The 21,730-nt window shown below is 42.8% G+C and overlaps 1 protein-coding gene across 1 annotated transcript in view; it reads right to left on the reverse strand.

Annotated features, from left to right (window-relative positions):
* Positions 1-21,730, reverse strand: part of PHEX (phosphate regulating endopeptidase X-linked) — a 1,454,229-nt gene that overhangs the window by 66,192 nt on the left and 1,366,307 nt on the right. The window contains exon 17 of the mRNA XM_085622474.1: positions 20,412-20,479. Coding sequence (XP_085478600.1) covers positions 20,412-20,479 — 68 coding nt within the window. The remainder of the gene's footprint in view (positions 1-20,411; positions 20,480-21,730) is intronic.

Below are 21,730 nucleotides of genomic sequence, written 5' to 3' on the forward strand. Positions count from 1 at the left end.
TGGGGTTAGAACATGTGCAGAGGCAGTTTCTTGGCTCTTGTCTTGCACAGTGCCCTCGGACCAGGCCAAATTTGGTAAATTCATGAGTACTATCCGAAGGGATTTGAACGAAACAATACCAGATGCAAATCGCCTCCTTGAAATTGGTCACCCCTAGACCTTGATATGCGGGACTGACGATAAACCAGTGGAAAAGCAGGGACAGAGGTTATACTGGAGGCTGTAGGCCACACTCAGTAACAGCATACGCGAAAGCAGCTCCATGGTGCACTATAATAAAATGGACGCATCGAATAGCTGAAACCAGCAAGCAAGCACTTTTGAATAGCTTTATGGCCTATAATACATCAGCTCCAGTACAAATGGACTCTGGGTCCATATTGCTAAAGTTTCCTTGCATATCCGTGAAGGAGGGCTAAAGCCAACTGGTAGCCAGAATAGGGGCAACTTTCCCTGCTGAATTTTTCACAGAGTTATAGTGAACAATTGTGGTGATGATCTGTTTACAACTTTGCCGACGATAAAATTGCAATATAGAGACATCACTTATAAATGCACTTGCACTTTTTATGCTAAGTTAACCTGCAAGGGGAAAGCTAGGTCTTCTATGGCAGGTTTGGCCATCGCTACATGGTGCCCCTGAAGAGGGTAACCATTATGCTGCTTTTTTTGCACAGAGTCATTGTTTACTATTGGGTACTAACTTGGGGATGGACCGTATTAATATCACTGAGGCCGAGACACAGAGTCAATGCAAACTGGGGATGAATTAGTTATTCACAATTTTGGTGATATATATTGCATTAGCAATCTCCAACCTATGTTAATCCACAAGGCGAGAACTTGGCTTTTAATGGCTCTTTAGCTTTTTAATAATTGTTAGACCTGGCACCTTGGTATGGGTCTCCCTTCCATTTTTTGCTGTTGCCTCATGTGTTTTTGCTGGTGTTAGATGCTTTGGGCACTGTGCCACTGCTGTCCAGTGCCACAGTGCAAGTGCTCCCTATGGTAAATCGATGTATGAATTAGTGATTCCATGATTGGCTCATTTGGTTTACTGTCAGACCCTTGTACAGTGCAACAGAAGGGCCCAGGGCTTGTAAATCCAAATGCTGCTGGTGGGCTTGCAGCACTGGTTGTGCCACCCACAGAAAAAGCCTGTAAAAGTGTGTCTAAGGCCTGCCATTGCAGAGCCTGTGTGCAGTCTGGTACTGCCATGCTGACTGGGCAAGTGCACCCACTTGCCAGTCCCCTAAACCTTCCCTTTTCTTCATATCAGACACCCCTATGGTAGGCCCAAGGGCAGGGTGCATTATGAGTATAAGGTAGGACAAGCCCTGATATGTGAGGCATGTCCTAATAGTGAATTACAGCCATTTCCGTTTTTCACTTTTGCAAGGCTATCTGTTCCCAATAGGCCCGAATGGGCAGTTTGATTATTACATCTTATAATTCTAACTGACTCAGGGAACATGGTAGAAATTCGAGTTTAGTATGCCAGAACTCATAATGATAAAATACATCTTTTAGTGAAGTTGGTTTTAACATTCTGTGTTTGAAAATACCACTTTTAGAAAGTAGGTATTTTCTTGTCTAACCATCCAAACCTGACTCTGCTAGGCTGTGTATTCCTTGTCTGGAGTTTGAGTGACAGGGGCTGGGGAAATTCCAGGAGATAGGGAGAGTCAGCACAGGGCTGAATAGAGAGATCTGTATCTAAATGGGTGGGAGTAGTTGCACCTGGGACCTGAATAGGGCTGTACCTTCCCTCCACAATGCTGGCTCCACCTCCTGTGGTGCGTCTGATGTCTCTGCCCTGCACTCTGAAAAGAAAGAAGGAGTCTTGTCAACAAAGTGCTCCAGGACTGACCAGAACTGGTTTGGAGTAGGCAAAGGTCTCTCTGCCTTCAGAGAACAAAGAGAAACTGGGTATAAATATTGGGACCCAAACCCAAGAACTTTATATCACTTTGGGAAACAAGAAGAAACCTTTGCTGAGGAGTGAAACCAGAAGAAACTGAGGAGAGACTATCCCTAAGCTGAAGTGCTGCTTGGGGGATTGGCCTGCAGTGGTTGCCTGACTGCTAAAGAAAGGAGAAAGGACTTTGTGTGCACTTTATTCAACTTGTGAAGGATCTCCAAGGGCTTGGAAAAGAGCTTGCCTCCTGCTGAAGTCTCAGGGACAACAGACTTCACCCACCATCTCCCCAAGAGTTCTTTGGAAGTGCCTGCTGTTTTGCAAGGCTTTCTGAGGGACTGCGTGTCGCAAGGAGCTGGAAGCGCGACTCACGAACAAGAAGTGTGTCGCCGAACCACCGCTGCTGCTTCACAGCACGAAGCGCCACGCATCGCCGGAGAAGAGGATGGCGTCTCAGCAGATGCTGCCACATCACCGGGAAGCGTGTCGCAGAAGAATCGTTGAGTCAACGCAGGCCCACCGAAGCGCCTCGCATCGCCATGGGAGAGGATCGAAGTCGCAGCAGATGCTACGGCATCACTGGGAAGTGTGTTGCAGGGCCTGTCGCGGCTCATCACCGGAGAAGAGGATCGACATCGCATCAGACCCCACAGCATCTCCGGTAAGCGTGTCGCAGGGCCTGTCGCAGCTCATCGCCAGGGGAGAGGACCAACGTCGTAGCAGACACCGCCGCATCACTGGGAAGCGTGTCGCAGGGCCTGTTGCGGCTCACATCGTGAGGAAACATCTCGCATCGCCGGAGAAGAGGATCGATGTTGCAGCAGACGCTGCCGCATTACCGGGAAGCATGTTGCATCAAGAAGAAAGCGCCATCTTTGTTTCTTTGCACCAGATCTTCAATGCATCACCGTCCATGCAACACTTTCATTGTATTGCCTTACGCATCTTAAGGTACATTGAACTCTGAGTGTCGCATTTACCATCTTAAGAGAACTAAGCTAATTCTACCATTTTAAAGTACAGTATTGTGGATTTTTGTTGTTTGTGGTCTTGTGATAAGTCTATATAAAGAATATTTATTTTTTATATAAAGCTTGTGTGGTGTTCATCTGTAGTGTTGTCACTTGATTACTGTATGTGTTCACAAATGCTTTACTCACTGCCTGTCTGCTCGTGCCAAGCTACCAAGGGGGTGAGCAGGGGTTATTTTGGGAGTGTACCCCTTACCCTGACTAGACGCAAGGGTCCCTATTTGTCAAAGGTATCTACCTCTGCCAACTAGAGACCCCCAAATCTAACAATAATGGAATGCATTTTAAGGACCTTTTAAAAGTCTCCTTCGAGGCCGGAATGCCGCTCGTATAAGCACACTTTTAATAGCAGAACTTTCTCTCAAAAGTTGAAAAGGGGTGGGCGAAGGCCACTTTGATAGCCCGAATAGGGACAATTAGCATGTTGTATTTTTGCACAGAGTTATTATTTACAAAAAGCGCGAGGTTTGTTTTAACAGTCCTTGATGCTACAGGTGTGTATTTGCAATGATTTTAAGTAATTATGCAACGCCATTATTTCATTCATTCACGCCACTCCCCTGAGGACACCCTGAGAAATGAGGACATACCAAGCAATAGGTAATTCTGTACCTGATTTTCAGGGTTGTAAATAATTTACCCTGGTATCTCACCAGGAGTCTCGAACTGTTTTAAGCAGGTGGAGTATCCTGGCGAATTTCAATTTCTCGACCAATGTACTTGTTCAAAGACAATACATTAAATAACTCTGAATCATGAGTAGTGACCTTAACATTTGCCTTCACAGAAATTTCAAGGCGGAGATGGGCCCTCACTTCTTACTGTTTTGATAGATTATACGTGTGGCAGCATATGTCTATTTTGAAACCAAGAATCGGGAAAACAGGTCCTAGAAGGATTCTCGAGTTTTTGATTTGTTGAAACATTTTTGTAAATAATGCAAAGTATACTCTAGCCTCTCCCTAAATACTAAAGGGAGATGCAATATGTAAAACAAAAAAATCACATAGAAAATTTTTATTGATTATAGAAGAAATACTGTAAGGCCCATCTAATCTACATCCTTTCCTGTTTTATTGCAAACAAAGGCAATCTATTTGCCTTCCTTTACCAACTTTTATCTTCAGGAAATAATCAGCCTATTCCACCACTTTTCTAAAAGATCTCAAACAGGGTCTCCACCCATGTCGATATTCAGAGAAAAACATGTTCCACCTTATGGTGTTTAGTACCTGGTGACTGCAATGGCAATACTTGAAAAACAGAAGGGTTTTGTACAAGAGAGTGTCTGTAGATGTGCATGGTCCAATGTCTCTAAGAGTCTGGCACACGGCAACCTTTTCGTGACATGTGTGAATTTGCTTGATTAAAGTAGCATATATGTCAGCAACCCATTTGGTGCAATTTGTTTGTTGGACACATCACAGGTGATCTGTTCTACTCTCTTCCAAAGAGTTAAGATATGAGAATAATCACAGACACTGTATAATACGTGTTACAGAAATATTTTAATTAAGATGTTGAACTACAATAAAAATCAGAAAAATAAGCAAATTGAATATCGTCCTTTTTTAAAAGGAGAAATGGTATGTAAGTAAACCAGATTGGATGGAGATGAAATATGATTGAATATATATGTATGCAGAGTTGAGTGTCTCAATCTTAACAAAACAAACCCTTGTCCCCACATTCTGCGTAGTTAGGCTAATAAATACTGCAAACCATGTTCTCTAACCATGTTTATCTTGATCTTTTTGGGGCATAGCATGAAAATTACAAATTGCAGGATTTTTGTTCCTGTATAATGTGGGGTAACTAGTATTTATGTAATGGGCAGTTTCATCACTGTGTCATCACTCACCTGTGGTTACTGGCTATGAGTCCCTTCATAAGTTCCAATTAATAGAGTTTTGTGAGGTACAATAAAGGAATTCCCGGGTATTGAGAAGATTGAAAGCCAATATCTTTTCTTTTACCACTTTCTATCAATGTTTTCAAATAAAAATGTATTTCTTTGTTTGTTTCAGAAACTGATCAAACGCTTCAGAAACTCCAGGAGTATTAATCCTGCAATTCTCTGTCCTTTCCCAAAGACTCTGCTGTGCTGCAAAGGGTCGTTCAACTGTGGAGCAATCCCCTTGCATTGCTTGGCTCGTCTGTGTGGCTGCGACCTCTGCTATAAGGGCTGGGTTGAGGTTTGAGTGTGCAGGTGGGGCGTAGTTGCAATACCGTTAGGAACTGCTGACACACCAGCTTCTGATATCACTAGTGTTGTTTAATTGCTTTTTTATTGCGGCAGGTGGTGAGACCTGGGCCTAGCTGATGTTATCTGTACCGAAACATATGCAAAAATCTAATTTTGGGACTTTTATTTTCAGCCTTTTCAGGATTATATTTCTTAAGGTTCAGATACTTAAGATAAGTCCAGAGGGCCACGCCTCTTAGCTCTAGTTCCGACTAGGCCTGGGCGAACATTTTGTTCCGTTGGCGGAAATTGCGATAATTTGACATTTTCGCGTTCCGCGGAAAGCGCGAAAATGTCAAAATTTCCGCATTCCGCAGCTTGGCGATAATTTGTTTCTTGCTCGCGCTGTAAAATAATACATTCTCGCGCGCGCGCCATCGCCTTACCTGAATCCCTGCGTTCGCCGACAAGTTTTCTTGATCCGGTCGCGTTCTCCATGAGATGTTGTATTGTTTTTAGCCATTTGCGCTGTCTCACGACAGTTCGCGCCCGCAGTGACGTCATGCGTCGCGCAATCACGTCTTTCTTCTCGCGATCATGCACCGCGAGACAACTGAAAACAAGATGGCCGCGCCCGCGAGCAACCACATGGGTAAGTTGGCGACCCGCAACCATGCAGAAAATCTCGCGAACATGCGGGAAAAAAGCTACGGCATCTTCGCGATATTTCCGCTTGTTTGCGATAATTGTAAACATTTTCGTGATAATTTGCGAAAGTGGATTCGCAAATTCCGCCCACCCCTAGTTCCGACATCCTGTTGCACTCACGACACCAGTGGTGCTTTTCAATGTAATCTGTGCCATCTCTGCAACTTTTACATACTCATTTCACACCTGTGCTTGCCCTACCTCTTAAATAATGGCCCTCTGAGCAGCCAGTGGATGAAAAATAAGCAGTGCATAAGATCCCAGGGCGCAGTGAATAATATCGCTATGTTCTGTGTGTTTGTTTGTGTGTGTCTGAGCGCATGTGTGTTAAAATGGGTATGATTATATAGTGACATTGATTATTTGGATAGGAGACAGGAGAAGACACACCTCTGTCCTCTTATCTTCTGTTGTCCACAGAACCTCCTAGGCAGTCGTTTCTGTGAGGTGCTACAGCTTACAAAGTAAATATCTTACTTTGGGAAATACCTTTGACCAACTGTGACATGCTCCCAGTGACTGCAGTCTAGTCATCATATCACCTCTCCTGATTACCCCAGAATCCGAAACACCGCACACCTCAGCATTCCATTATATACATACACACATCTGCGCACATTTGCACCCGAGACATGGTAGGAACACTGCCTGCTCTCAGCAGTTTCAAATATGCTCTTTAGGAGGCGACCCTGACGGATTATCAGGAATAATAGTTGGATGACTGACTTGCGTGAAACTGGTTTGTGCCTTAATGATATAGCAATATTTCTCCTTAAAATTCCCCTCAATAAATTAGTTTTTGATGCCTCAAATATGTGTGATATTTACAGAAAACTTAAAAACCCTCACAAAAGACACTACATCAATTGTCCCATTTCTCCCGCCCCCTTTCCCTGAAACAGTCTCTCTTTTCTTTCACCATGACTGACTGACAACAATCTTTATGAACCACTCCCCTGTGTTTATAACTTTCTCTTTTAACTTGGGCAGAAGAAATGATGGAATTTATACCTAAGATTCTGTGGAAGTAGATTATTCTGATCTACGTCATTTTTTGTTCCACGTGGATCATTCTCTCCCACTGAATTGATTAATTGCGCCATGAGCAATTTCCCACTGAGGGAATAGCCAATGTTTGTTTGTGCGCTGTTATTATGGTAAGTAATAATGCAATTGTATGCAGCACATTAGCAAGAATACTAGAATACATTTCCTTAGCTGCTTTCTTCAGATAAGAAATGCAGTTCAGCACTGAATAAGATAATTGATTTAAATTAGAGCGAGCATGCTTCAGTGCCCTGCTGCCGATAATTTTTCTGGCATTTAACAAGGTATCCTGAGCCAAAGGCAGGGAAATGTAATGGAGTGTCAGGGTCAATATCCCCTGAGAGACCAGGAAGTGAGAGTCTAAATCACAATTGGAATTTAATACCCAAATTATGACTCAGTGGCAGTGTTAGAGGCACCTTAATGCCACCTCATCTAGTCGCTCACGCTGAAGTGAGGCTGCGCCAAGAGGACAACACCTAAATAAAGACAAGCACTCAATCTATGATGAGAGACCAGGGAGGCATCCAAGAATGACCTCGCCCACTTCTTCAATGAATCCCCTGATTGTGTGCCTAGCGCAGAGATGCAGTTTTGCATGAATGTCATGATGTCACATGCGTGCCACATGACACACTGTGCTTGCCAGTGGTCCTGCTCTGCTCCTTTGACTAGAACCAGCATCCAAATTCTTGACCTAGAGTCTTATACGTTTTACTGTGTGAAATTGTTTCTCTGCCAGCAGAGTCAGCATTTCACCAAAATTGTGCATGTAGCAGATGTGTCATTGATGGTAAACCGAGGCAAAATTTTCGTTATGCCGGCATAATCTTGCCTGATTACAATAATTTTATGTTATGCTTGTGCGAAATTATGCTATTATGCCCCGTCGAATAATTAAGTAATTTAGGATCTGGGCACCTAGCCTGCCACTTGCCTGTGGCTTCCAGCTCCTGCTTTTTCCCGCCTGGTCCAGTTGTCGTCATTTGACAAACTGACACCACCACTGCTCAGGTTTTCCCGCCGGGGTTTTCCAAGTCACTGTGATCGCACTAGTGGGCACCAAGACACCTAGCCTGCCACTTGCCTGTGGCCTCCAGTTCCTGTTTGTTCCAGCTGATCCAGTAGTCGCTGTTGGACCAAGTGACACTGACGCTGCCTGGGTTTTCCTGCCTGGGTTTTCTTGCCTGGACTTTTCATGTCACCAGTTTTCTCACCAACAGAAGCCCCGTCCTCCCCAGAACCTACTTAATGAAGGCTGCAGCACGACCATGCAGCTGGAGCACTGCAGGCACGCCAAAGGAAAGCCTTTAAGCGCCCATCTGCACATGGATGGTGACAGCGCCATGACCCTTGGCCCTCCCACCCCCAGCAGATACACCATCGCCAAGCTCTACACCTTCAACCCAGGATGCCGCAACAAACACTGCCATTGTGCTGACCCACACGCCAATGTAGGACCTTTCACCTGAACCCACTGCCAATTGCCAGAGCACACACCAGCCCACTGACAAAGTCCCACACCCCAGACACCACCTGAACAAAAACACCAAAGCGCATGCACCCGTCTCAATACATGCTCATTATGTAAACACACCACAAAGATTAGAGACCTCATCTCTACCCTCACATCCAATGTCCTCTTTCTCACTGAGACATTCCACAAATCCACTTCCATGCCAAACAGTGCCACCAAACTACTGGAAGGATACAAGATCCCTCAACGCAGCTGCATCAACAAGGCTGGCGGAGGGATCGCCATCATACACAGGGAATCCATCCAATGCACCAACACAAATGAGGCCATTACCCAGCCATGGAACACCTGAACTTCCGACTCCAAACAGACAGCAAAACCTCCATCAGGGGCCCCCTCGTCTACCGTCATCCAGGACCATGTCCCGTCTTCTGCAACTTCATCACGAACTTCATTGCCCCCCTCACAATGGACTCCAACATCTACACTTTCCCCGGCAACCTTAACTTCCATCATGATGACCACAATGACATCAACACCACCAACCTCCTCGACAAAATCAACAAAATCAGACTCACCTAACTCATCCATGACTCATGCACACTCCAGCCACATGCTAAAACTCCAGCGACTGCATCAGGTACAGCCATACGCTAGACCCTATCTTCACGTCCAGCAAATCAGATGCAGCCACAACACGGAACTCGCCTGGACAGACTACTGCATTGTCCACTTCAACATCACCAGTTCACAGATCTCAACCACCAGTCTGCCCAACGCCCCCTACTGCAGCTGGAGCAGTTTTAAAGGGCAAATGGATCAATGCCATCAACACCACCTACTCCATCACCTCCAGCAACCTAGATCAGAATTTTAAAAACTTCAACAATTGGATCACCAACTGCACCGTTAGCGTTGCTCCTATCGGCAACAACTCCCACAGAAGGTCCACCAAGCAGGCTATCTGGTACACTGACGACCTCAGAACTGCTAAATGACACTGTAAACAACTAAAAAGGAGATGGCGGACCAGCAAGGACACAACTGACAAGGCCGCCTACAAGACAGCCCTCAACCTTTACCAAGGACAGTTAAGAGAATTGAAGAAAAAGGCCTTAGCCTCACGCATCAGATCAAGCTCCATTAATAGCAAAGAACCCTTCAACATCATCAAAGATTTCTCCAACAGTTCAGCTGCAACAAACAACATTACCCCTCCACAGAAACTCTGCGACAACCTTACAAACTTCTTCCATGACAAGATCGACAATATCTACATAAACTTCAAACTCCAGTCCAAGGTCACCGACTTCACAGTGACCCCACTACCACCAAAGACATCCGACGAACCGAACAGAGCCAGCTCGCCACACAGGACACCACATCCATCATGAACCCAGTCCACTCAGGGGCCCCAGCCGACCCATGCCCTCACCACATCTTCAACCTACGCGGAGTCAGAATCAGCCAAGTGTTCAACACCTCATTTTCCATGGCCTCCTGCCGTGAGTACTGCAAACATGCAGAAGTCAACGCTCTACTAAAGAAACCATCAGCAGACCCCAGTGAACTCAACAACTACCAACCAATCTCCCTGCTCCCATTCCCGGTCAAAGTATTAGAATAAGCCATCAATCAACAACTCTCCTGACTTCTGGATTGGAACCTCCTACTCAACCTCTCCCAATCTGAATTCTGCAGCAAACACAGCACAGAGACAGCCCTCATAATGGCTACCAATGACATCTGAGCCCTACTAGACTAAGGAAAGACTACGGCTCTGATCCTCCTAGACATCTTGGCAGGGTCTGACAAGAATACACAACATGGGCATCCAGGGAGTCGCTGTCAAACTGATCACCTCTTTCCTCACCGGAAAAGCGCAAAACGTCCGCCTTCCCCCCTTCACCTCCAAACCCCAGAAAATCATCCGTGGAGTACCCCAAGGTTCCTCGCTCAGCCCTGCCCTCTTCAATACCTATATTGCATCTTTGTCAAGCATCATCAAAACCCACGGACTCGACATCATATCTTATGCCAGCGACAAACAACTCATCCTCTCCCTCTATGAAGACACCACCAAGGCCAACTTTGACCACTGCATGATAGACATCGCAAATTGAATGAAGGACAACTGCCTAAAGCTCATCACGGACAAGACAGAGGTACTGATCTTCAGAAAGAAAAACTACCCATGGCACGCATCTTGCTGGACCTCAGAACTCAAACCCCCACTGGCCACCCTAGGAACCTAGGTATCATAGTGGATGACAAGCTAACCATGATGACTCAGGTTAACTCCGTCTCCTTATCCTGCTCCGTCTCCTCCTCCTGCTTCTTCATCCTCCTGCTTCTTCATACTCTGCATGCTTCATAAGATATTCAAATAGCTACCCCAAAGATCAAGACGCTCTACCATCCAATCCCTCATCTCTAGCCGACTGGACTACGGCAAAGCTCTCTATGCAGAGATCGCAGCTCACCTCCTCTAATAACTATAAACCATACAGAAAACCGCAGCCAGACTTGTCCTGGATCTCCCTAGATAAACCCACATCACCTCCTAGCTTGTGGATTGTGTGCCTTATTTTGTGTGAACTGTATTCTCCTATCTAAAAGAGACAGAAGAATGCATTTTATGCTAATGGTCCTTGAACCTGTCACCATTAAAGGAATCACATCATGGAACATGTGGCCTAGTTTAATCACCATTAAAGATGTATTTTCAACAACCTTCATTGAAAGCTGGAGACAGCTACATGCAAAAACACAGTGATTGATAGCAGGCACAACTATTGTGAAAAAATAACAAAGCTTGAAGATTATTAATGAGTGTATTAAGACCACAGTGGCTCCAAAGTAATTCACAGGTAAGGGAAAGAGCAGCAGAGGGTAAGCCACCACTAGCCCTCAAAATACCTCAAATGCAGGGGTCTCTTAGATATTTCCCCTTGTAAAGACTTATTTTTGTAATCAAATAGCTATGATGTTTTAGTGGTCTAAAAATACTTATTTTTGCGTAGCCTGGATGGTTTATTAAATAATTTGTCATCGGCCAAAATGTTCCAATGACAATGGCCTTTTGATGCCATTTTTACAATACAGACACAAAGTTTGTAAAGCTCAATGCCCTAGTACTGATACAAACACTATCACTAGCTAGTTTTATGAAGAAGAATTTGCAAGGGATAAAAGCAACGGATAGGTGCATGAACAAGGAGCTGAATAACCAATTGATGTTAAAAAATGTTTTGGTTTTCTCCATCAGTATACATTTGGACATTTGCCCAGATCACAATGACTTCAAATGCCTAACAAATATCACCACTCAATGTACATTAATTACTCTGCCTTCAATTAGCAAGAGCATGAGCGTTCCCTCTGAGATAGGTAGGTTCAAAAAGTTAACTTCTTTAATACTCTGATGATGGCATTATTTTTTATCACATGCAGATTGGTCTCCAGAGCTCTTTTACTGCCTTGGAGGTCTGTTGCAAGGCAAATAACATCCAAATCATAAGTGACAAAAGCAAGATCTTAGTAATAAGCAGGAAGTCACATAATAAAGGGGCCTGGTATTTGTCCAAAAGGAAGAGTGGGATCAATAAAGTACCTGGGCATGTTCCTCAATAAACGAGGCAGTTACATTGATCACCTAACACCCTTGAAACGTGCCAGGTCTTCTTTCACCTGCATGTTCTGCCAACTGTTGCAAAAAACATGAGCAACCCCAATTTGTCAGCAACCTTTAAGGTCATTGATTGCAAGCTTATGCCAACTTTGATGTGTTGAGCATTGACGTTTAGAGATCTCCTGGAGACTTGGCTGGACTAGGTGCAAAATAAATGCTTCTGTACAGTATTTTTTCTTCCAAATTCTTCACCAGTGTCCTGTTTGCAGTTAGATTTTAACCTACCCAGGCAAAGCCTGTAAAGCACACTTCTTGGCATATACCTCAAAAGTGAAGAATGCAACCAGCGGACCATCGAAACATTTCATCTAGAAAATTATTTCAGATGAAAAACTATAGTGGCATAAATACCAGAGAGCTTCAATTGAAATCTTGAAAGCACAAGATATTTGGAATAGTGCTCTGCCACCTAAAACACTTGGCAGAATTATGTCAAAACAAGAAAAAATAATATCTAGAGACCTCGACATTAAAGCCACCTGCAAACTTGACTTCACAAACTCTGCTCCACTTTAGTACAACCTAGGTAGCATTACAAGTTTTCTGGATTATCTGTTGAAACTCGCTACTCTCAAACAGTACTACTACGATTGAGGAGTGGTATAATTCCTCTCAAAGAGTACCACTTTGACCGTAAAATTGGAATGACAGATTGTGCTTGTAAAGACTTTATGGATCTGCATCCGATTCATTAATTGACCTTATTTTCATTTGTGAGGCATTACTGGCCCAGAGATGTTATTGGCTGCATACTTTTTTGCAACTTCGAATAGGATCATGCTGGGAAGCAACCACTGCCTGCCCATCACGGCAGTCATCCCAGCTTGCAGTCAGATTGATGAAGTTTGTGTAGTATGCTATAAAGTTACTAGATGCTGCTTCAGACTAACACAAGCCACAGTAAGTGACGCTGAATACAAGTCTACGCCATTGAACCTCAGTACTTTGTGGACTGAAAATCACCAATGATTACCAACGTCCAGCAGGTGTTGCCAAGATGGGGAACAGTGAGCTCCTCTGCTCAGCACACTAGTATAAGGTTCAAATAGTACAATCACTTTTTTAAGCCTTGTGAAATAAAATTGTAGAGCTGGAATGCAAGGTCACTTGGTGGCTGGCCCAGCACCTGAACATTCCTATCAGTCCTGGGATGTGTGTGACAGTGTGTGTTCCCTTTGGCTCTCTTAGTTTAGTAGGCAGTGACATGACTATACAGTCTTGTGGTATGATCTCAGTGTGTGTATTGTGCTGCATCCGCCAGGGGTGGGTATGCATGTGTTATTTGTCCTCACACCCACATGTGGTGTGTCATGCAGTGGGGGAGAGACATCCATCCTCCTGGGAGTGGGACACTCACTCGAACCATTTTCAAGTAATCGATCTCCAGTGAGGCAATTTATACTGACAATGGCAGTATTTACTTTGGAGATCGATCCTGAGGTTGGGGAATTGAGGGAATCTCCGTACAGCTGCTCAGATTTTTCCTGATCAGCTGTCCTTATGTGACCTTCCCTCAGTGATATAACTTAAACCATGTATCTTAGATTTTATATCATTTACGACCTAGATTAAGGGGATAATTTAAATTAATGTAATTGTATGTTTTTACCTAGACTAGTCCTTTTTCTTATTGATATTTTTTTCTGAAATATTCTTTATAAAGGTTTTAAATTACTGCACAATAAATCATTTATTATTATCAGTATTATTATTATTATTATTATTATTCTACATTCAGCTACCGCTTAATGTGAGACATGCCCCGAATTCTAAATCAGTCTTAAAGTATTCTCCATTGGAGTGTAACCTGTTCCTCTCTTGTTTCCACAGGTGATGGAAATCTGTCTTCTAAAATTCTGTAAATATGGCCCAAAACGTATACAACTCTCACTTCTTCGCTATTTCAACTTGTTTGACAAGGTTTTTGGGCATTGGAGTTTCAAAATGGCGACAAAACTATTTCCGACTTAGCACAAGCATTTACTGTGGTAGATAACCTGCAACCCAAATAGAAGAATGGCCATGTTGACTGTCAATGAGGACTGTTAGTTCCTTCCCCAAGGTACCTTCTGTCTAGATCACCCTTACTATGTCTAGATCACCCTTGCTAGCCACACTGATTACTGCTAGTTAGCCCAGGGGATACTGAAAGCCCATGTATTCGATGGCCATTTTCTTCCCAATATAAGATGACTGGATCTAGTTGGATCCAACAGTCAAGGTGAAGGAGCGTATCTCACACCGGAGCAGCAAATGGTTCGGTGACAATATGTTCTCTAACTCCTAATGCATCATTGCAGCCAATACCTCTATGGGGCAAAGGAAAATCGCACAAGGAGTTTTAATCCTTCTTTCTCTCCTGGGCACATTTCAAGGGTCCAGTTCTCTTTCAGCTCCAGCGACGCCAACCCGTATTACGAACATAGTAACTGGATGTGCTCGCTGTAGTTAGCCACAGTGCACCTTATTACTGGTACCTACACTTTTAATGACATTTTAGCGAGAAGCGGGTTGGCTGTTTAAAACCATTGGTCTGAATTGTATGGCAGATGGCAACCTGGTCTGCATTTAAATGGGCGTTCTGAAATCCTCCTTTAGGTGCATACAGTGAGGGTAAGCACTGCCCACATGGGATTGCATGCAGGTTCCTGGGACCTCTTGACCCCTTCAGAAGGGTCTCACTTGGAGGGGTTACACTGAGTGTGCACCACCTCTTTGTGCTCTTTCTGTTAGCCTCTTTGCTTGTGCAATCACATCTTTAATATGGCACAGGCGCAAAGGCAAAGTGTTTCCTCATTTGCATAGGATGACGTCTCAGTGCAAATGAATTAATGCTTCTTGTGATCACACTGAAGCAAAATGTGTGCCAGACATTCTGTTATATAGAAGGGGATGTTCAAACAACTGTGGCCCCTTCTACAATACCAAAGTGCAATGCAGAAGTAAATAGCAGTTGCACATGCCCTTTGTGTCTCAATATCACGTTCCATAATACAGCTCTTGGTGTGTCCAGCAGAAATAATAGCTCCTGTGGGCACAAGCTTGTAGAGCCCCATTTTGGTGTAATTGGAGAGTTACACTGGAGAGCAATATCAGTCTTCAGTGTGCGCCCAACTGGTGAACTCTGGCCAAGCAAGGTCAGTTCTAATCTGCTTTAGACTTTATCCAACCCCAGACAGTACTGGCAACTCTCAGACACCACTGTTTTTTGTACCTACAGCAGCAATCATTGCACCCTTGATGATATCCCTGATACTATTGCAGGCTCCTCAGTCATTGGGGATGTGCCGGCTAACCCTTCTATTCACTTATGATTACTGACCTAGATAGCAATAATTAAAGTGAAAGAACATTTGTCTGATTAAAACTACCTTTCAGTCCTAGACAAGGCACTAGCAGCACTACCTATTGAGAGAGTGGCGCTGCAAATGGCATGTATGCTTCACTGGTTGCTCATGTTTTAATTGAAAACCTTTCCTCCATATTTCCAATGCCCTCCAATTTCTTTAACATTCTCATGAGTTGTAGAAGTAGCTTCAATCTGATAGTTTTTTCAATGGACAACAAATGCAGGATCCTCAAGGGTGATAAAGGGTGATTTAATATTTATCTTGTAAATCCTTCCCACCCAGTTTGCGGTGGTGATGGCAGCATCCAAGGCATGCCATCTTTTGTTCCCCTACCGTAAGAGAAAAGAAAATAGTCCTTCTCCGTACACCTATAATTTAACACATGCAATTAGTCTGGTATGGCCCAGAATTAATACAGGTGACCTTCAGTGAAGCCATAAATAATATACCGCATCCTCTGTCGATTCATGTTAGGCCAATCTTATTGTAACCACGGTTTCACTGCACACATGATTGAGGTCTAATGAACATACCTAACATTACATGAGAGGTCAAACTAAAAAGGAGAGAAGGTTCTCAGTCCATGATGCCAAGTTGACCAAACAAACCTCCTTGACATTCTGTTATAGTTTGTTCAAGCCTTCAGGGCCCAGCTCGAAAGGGGGTGGATGAAGTTTGAGACTAAGGGCCTGGTTTAGATCTCAGCGGACCGGTTACTCTGTCACAACGGTGATGGACATCCCATGTACTGAAATATAAATCTCATGGGATCAAATAGGATTTATATTTCAGTGGACGGGATATCCATCACCGTTGTAATGGAGAAACCCATCTGCCGAGATCTAAATCAGTCCCTAAATTTAGTGTAAAACAGTTAAAACAGTACTAAAAAAAATATAAGGTCAAACCTGAGTTGCTATTTCTCATAAACAGAACAACACTTTAGCTATGTAAATGTGTGTACAGTAAAATTAGGAACAAAACAATAAATATATAAACGAGAAGGAAACAAATTATCCCATAAGAAAATGCTTTTGCAACAGTCTGCATTTTCGTTGCTCACAACATGGCTGGATTTTTTAATTTTTGCCGGCCTGTAGGTCATGTAAAGTGGGCCACTAATAGCCTAAAAATGTGGCCTGGAAGGTTAATTTAATGTATTGGTCCTTCCCACCAATAGCGATTCTTGTCAACATGTTTCTGCCCATGATGTTAATCCCTATGGGTCTTGGGCAATAATCAGGATGGGGGTCCGTAACCATAGGTAACGTGTTAGTTCCTTCATCTTTCCTACATCTTACCCTAAGTCTGAATAAATGTCACAGTCTTGGAGGACATATTGGAAGGCTTAATCTTACATGGCTGCTCACCAAATTGTAAAGAACCTATGCAAAAAATCACTGCACTAGCCTATGTTAAAAACATCAAGGCCATAGGAAATTGAAAGAATAATCCCAAAATCATTTCAGTTGGATTGTAGCATTGGAAGGGTAATTTGGAGCCCAACACATGTGATCACTGCACAAAACACTTGTGCCACCATAAGACGGCAACACAACCAACGATGTGATATTAGGTCCAAAGTTGTAGTCAAGTCACAGGCTTTGTACATCCATTGGGGTCAACTCATTTATACTAATTAGTGAGTAAGCCACATGGCTCAATTGGGTCATGAGCTGGGTACTTGCACAAATCGTAGGCAAAGTATGCTGGTCATTCTTTATTAGTATCTTATATAGAGAAAGCGGTTAATTTCAACAAATTATTGAGCCTCTGGAAAGCTTGACTACAGGGTGATCAGCACTAGATGTACATAGTACTCTGCTATAGACATATTATTACATAAACTTCCAACTTGTGTCACCTGGTTATTACAATGTGCTTGGGTGATAGTCTCATAAAAGTGTACATAAGACTGAATCTTAGCTCCATTACTCATTTTCCATAACTCAGGTTCGGTAGACCATAAAGATTCTGCAAGCATTCTAAAATGGTCCATACCCCGGGGTGGCACATTCAATGGGTCAACTATTATAGATGTGAGGTGTCAATTCTTTCCATTCAATGTTATCATTGAGACCAACACTATGAGTATGTAACCTGTACACCCAGCATTGCTCAATCTTCTAAAGGGTATGTTTGTCAGATCTAGGTACCCTTTTGAAGATAGCCCAAGGAATGTGATTCTAAGTGTTTAAAATGGGACAGACGTTTATGTTTCAAATTTGGCAAAAAACTAGATCTTGGTCAAGAAAGAATGCTTTTTGTGTTAGTGTAAATCCGTTAAGCAGTTTTTGAGAAATTAAGGATCAGAAAGGTTTGTATATATCAAAACTCAAGCAAAACTGTGTTCCCTGCCTGAAAGGGTGCAAGCAGGGAGTTGAAGTTCTCCCTGCCCACGCTTTTGCAGGCAGAGAACTGCAGTGTCCTGTGGGCTTGGGGCCCCGGGACACTGCTGCCATCAGACTCCAGGAGATGGGCCCATTGGATGGCTTGGGAGGGGGGTCTCACGTCCCATACCTCAAAAAAAACATTTGCACCAAGGAATGAGGTCCTAGGGCCAATACTTGGCCTGGGGAGGGTTGCCCACACCCCCTACCAAAAAACAAAGATTGGCCCTATGGGATCAGTCCCCAGGGCCATTTAGCGGTGAAGAGAGGAGACCCCATGCCCCCGTCCCCAGAAAACAAAAAATAGATCTGAGAGACCCTGGCCCCCTATCATGGCTCGGAAAGAGAGGTTGCACCCCTCCCCATTATGATGTGTCAAGGGTGGAGTCCCCAAATCTATGTAACTGCTCCGAGAGGGGAGCCGCACCCCCCAAAAAAACAGGGTGAATGTGAAATGAGCAGAGTAGATGCTCATTTTGCATTCACTGCTATAGCTAGAGGGTGTCCCTTAATGACCTGCAAGACCTTCTTTTTTAATATTCTTTGAATCCTGGTGGTGCCCCAAGAAAAGACTAAGGCAGTGTAATAAAAAAAGCATAGTATGTATCCTCGGCAATTGAATTCATTACCCAAGAAAAGCTTATCATATTTTTGTTAAGCAATCCGAGCTGGGGCTCTATGCTCTTCAGCTGGTGTGCAGGAATCTCTTGTGGTTGATTCTATGGCTGCACTTACCTGGCAAATGTTAAAAACAGACTCAAATACATGCAAATGTTTTTCTTTTAAACTCTTTATTTAAAATATGTTATGACAACCACTTTTATTACACATTGTTATGTGTAAGATTTAAAAATATACATTTGATTATGATTATTGATGACAAGAGGTATGCTTTATATATGGTGTTGTGCTGACCCCTTGATAAAGCCATATATATATATATTTTTTTGTGTTCTGACCCTTTACCAAAGTCACTCGGGCGGCCTTATTTAAAATGACACCCTTTATATTGACACATCACATAGCAATGCACATCCATGGGGGGATTAGGAGCAGGGACTGGCCACGGTCCAGGCTCTGTGCTCAACCGCATGCCACTCATGGACAAAGGCTGTGAGCAGCAGGTGGAAGGGCAACCGTGGGGCATTGGATGCACCTGCCAGGCCCTGAATCCCAACTTCATGCTGCACATGGCCAAAGACTGCGACCAGTGGGAGGTAGGGTGCCCAACCCCACGCCGTTACCGTGCATAGTGATGGACATTCTCCATAATGTTAAAAAAGCCATAGATAGAAATTTCACAAAAGAAACAAACATTCAAGTGACATTATAATTAGGAATTGTAGTAATATCTTACTTTATATTAAAAAAAAACTCTTAGAATTTCACTCAAAAAAACAAAGGTTAAGGGGACATTAAAGTTAAGTGGAAATAGCTCTTATAAGATACTGGTTTAAAAGAACAAAATGAATGCAATTCAGCAGTTATAGTTATGTCAAATAACTATAACTCATGCCCTAAAATAACTATAACTCGCGTCATTGCCATGAAGTGCTTATTACCTCCCATATTACATCAATCAAGACATTTTCTAGTAAATCATTTATAACATCAGTGCAACATCTGAAATTACATAATTGATTTTAAAAAACTATGCATGGTGAGAGGGTGAGTTATAGTTACATTAGGACATAAGTTATAGTTACTCTGCCTGTTTCACATACTTCAATTTCTAGTTTTTCTTTTAACACCCACCACATACTACTTGGTTCTCTGCACATTTTCTTTGCTTGACATACATAAATACCTTTCCCTCCGTATTTCCTTCTCATATTATTATACCATGGTTTCTCATGCTTGTCCTCCACTCTAGTATCCTTTAATATTGTACATTATTGCATTATTTCCTCTCTTTCGTTCTACAATGCTCCCTGTCTCCACCAGAGACTCTCCTCCATCACATGCTATAGTCTGTGGTTTCTTCTGCATTTCAACTCTCTCACAAACCACATTACCTATTTTCACAGACAATGTCACCCATCAGGGTTTCCTTACATTGTCAAGTAGACTTTCTTCTTCCTCCACATATGATTTAGTTACCTACATAGGTAAAAATCCAACCAGAATCTGATTATTTTGCAAGCTCTATAAGAGATGGTTCAGTCTTTGATTTCAACAGCACTGGGAGAAAGAAAACCCTTTCAACATCACTACAAATTAAAAGGAATCATAAAAAACGTGCACCCTGGGAGAGTAATGTGTGAAAGAGAGTAGAGAAGTCCTCGGGGAAACAGCCATATGTAACCCATCTACAGGGTACACACTTATCTATACATCTAAACCCCATCTTGTGTTACCTGTAAAATCATCTCTTTGAGAACAAGCAGCAAAGAGAGGGTCCGGAGGATAGTGCATTGGGCACTTCAGAATTAAAGCAAAACTATCTGCTTGGGTTAAGTATGACTCCATTGAACCTCGTTCTATTGTTCCCCTTTCATTTTATTGAACTTCATAGAATAAAATAATATCTTAAAAGCTAAACTAACCGTTCTTCCTTAATAAAATAAAGTTGTGATAATAACTATTAATATCCAAACGACACATTATGACTTACCATCACTGTCAAACCCATGAGTGAACTCGTGGCCAACAATCACACCAATGGCTCCATAACTTAAAGAACTGTGCAAAAACAAAAATTAAAAATTATTTTTTAACAGTACATTTGTGTCTTTTTTGGCTACTTCTTAATTTGTGCACAATACAGTCAGGCGTCAATATAGACGTGTGTCAAATCATTGCTTTTCTTTGCATGTATTTGTAAATGAAAAAAGTGAATACAAATATTATCAACAAACATCAATAGCTATATCAATTACTTCTTTCAATAAATGTAGTCAATCTAGCAAAATCTGGTAGTGTGATCTTTTGGTGATAAAGGCCTATAAAAATTGATTATGCCTGAAACATATGCCACATCTAGTGGCACTCCTAACCAGAAGTGTATTTAAAATTGTGCGTTACACTACCATCTTCTTTTCTCTTTGGAGGTGAAATTAACAAACTTTTGTAACAAATGAGTCCACTATAAGAATTACTTCAATACTGAGATACAGTTGCCTAATATATCATCACCATAACTAAGAATAAATAATACCAAAGTGTAACTAATGAACAAAAAGACATAAACCTTAATAGTTGAGCTTTTTGAGATAAATCCCAAAAAGAATAGCAGTAGATCTCAGTAGGGAGCAGGTCTACATTCCGTCCAGGTTGATGAAAAGAACCAAATGCTGAAATGTTTGCACTGGAAAGAAAATCAACTATGTCTACATCAGATGACGCAAAGCGGAAGGGAAATTGTAGCCTGATTATACAAGTGAATGATTAGTTATTTTATCAGATGGTGTTCTCATGGAGGAACTGGGGGCATATTTACAAGAAGCTTGCACCGCTGCGGCATCATTTTCTTTTACGCAGAGGCAGCGCATTCCATGCTCCACAGTAACAAATTGATGCCCTAGGCACAATGTGTCACTTTTCAATGGCCTGTATTGTTTTCTTCCTGCACTTCAACTGGCTGCATCTCGTAACATTAAACAGATGCAAGGTAGGTGTTCTCCTGTAAAAATCATCCAGCACCTGAATCTGATGGCACCAAGGCTGCAGCCAATATCCCAGAGGTTCAACAATATCGCTACACTGACCACGCTGATGGCAGTACTCCATGCTGGCATCTGGCTCCTTCCAAACCACCACAGCCAGAGTGGCAGGAATATCACAGCCATCCTTTACATCATTCCATCCCTTCGTGCCATCATAATCCTCACAACCAGTACCTCATGTTACCCAACACACAGCAGAAACCACTGGAAAACAAATAAGGAGTCTATGCTATTACTAGAGTCCCACATGTGTTGAGTAAATAAAATA

Source organism: Triturus cristatus, chromosome 8 (assembly GCF_964204655.1).
Source record: "Triturus cristatus chromosome 8, aTriCri1.1, whole genome shotgun sequence".
Taxonomy (NCBI): Eukaryota; Metazoa; Chordata; class Amphibia; order Caudata; family Salamandridae; genus Triturus; species Triturus cristatus.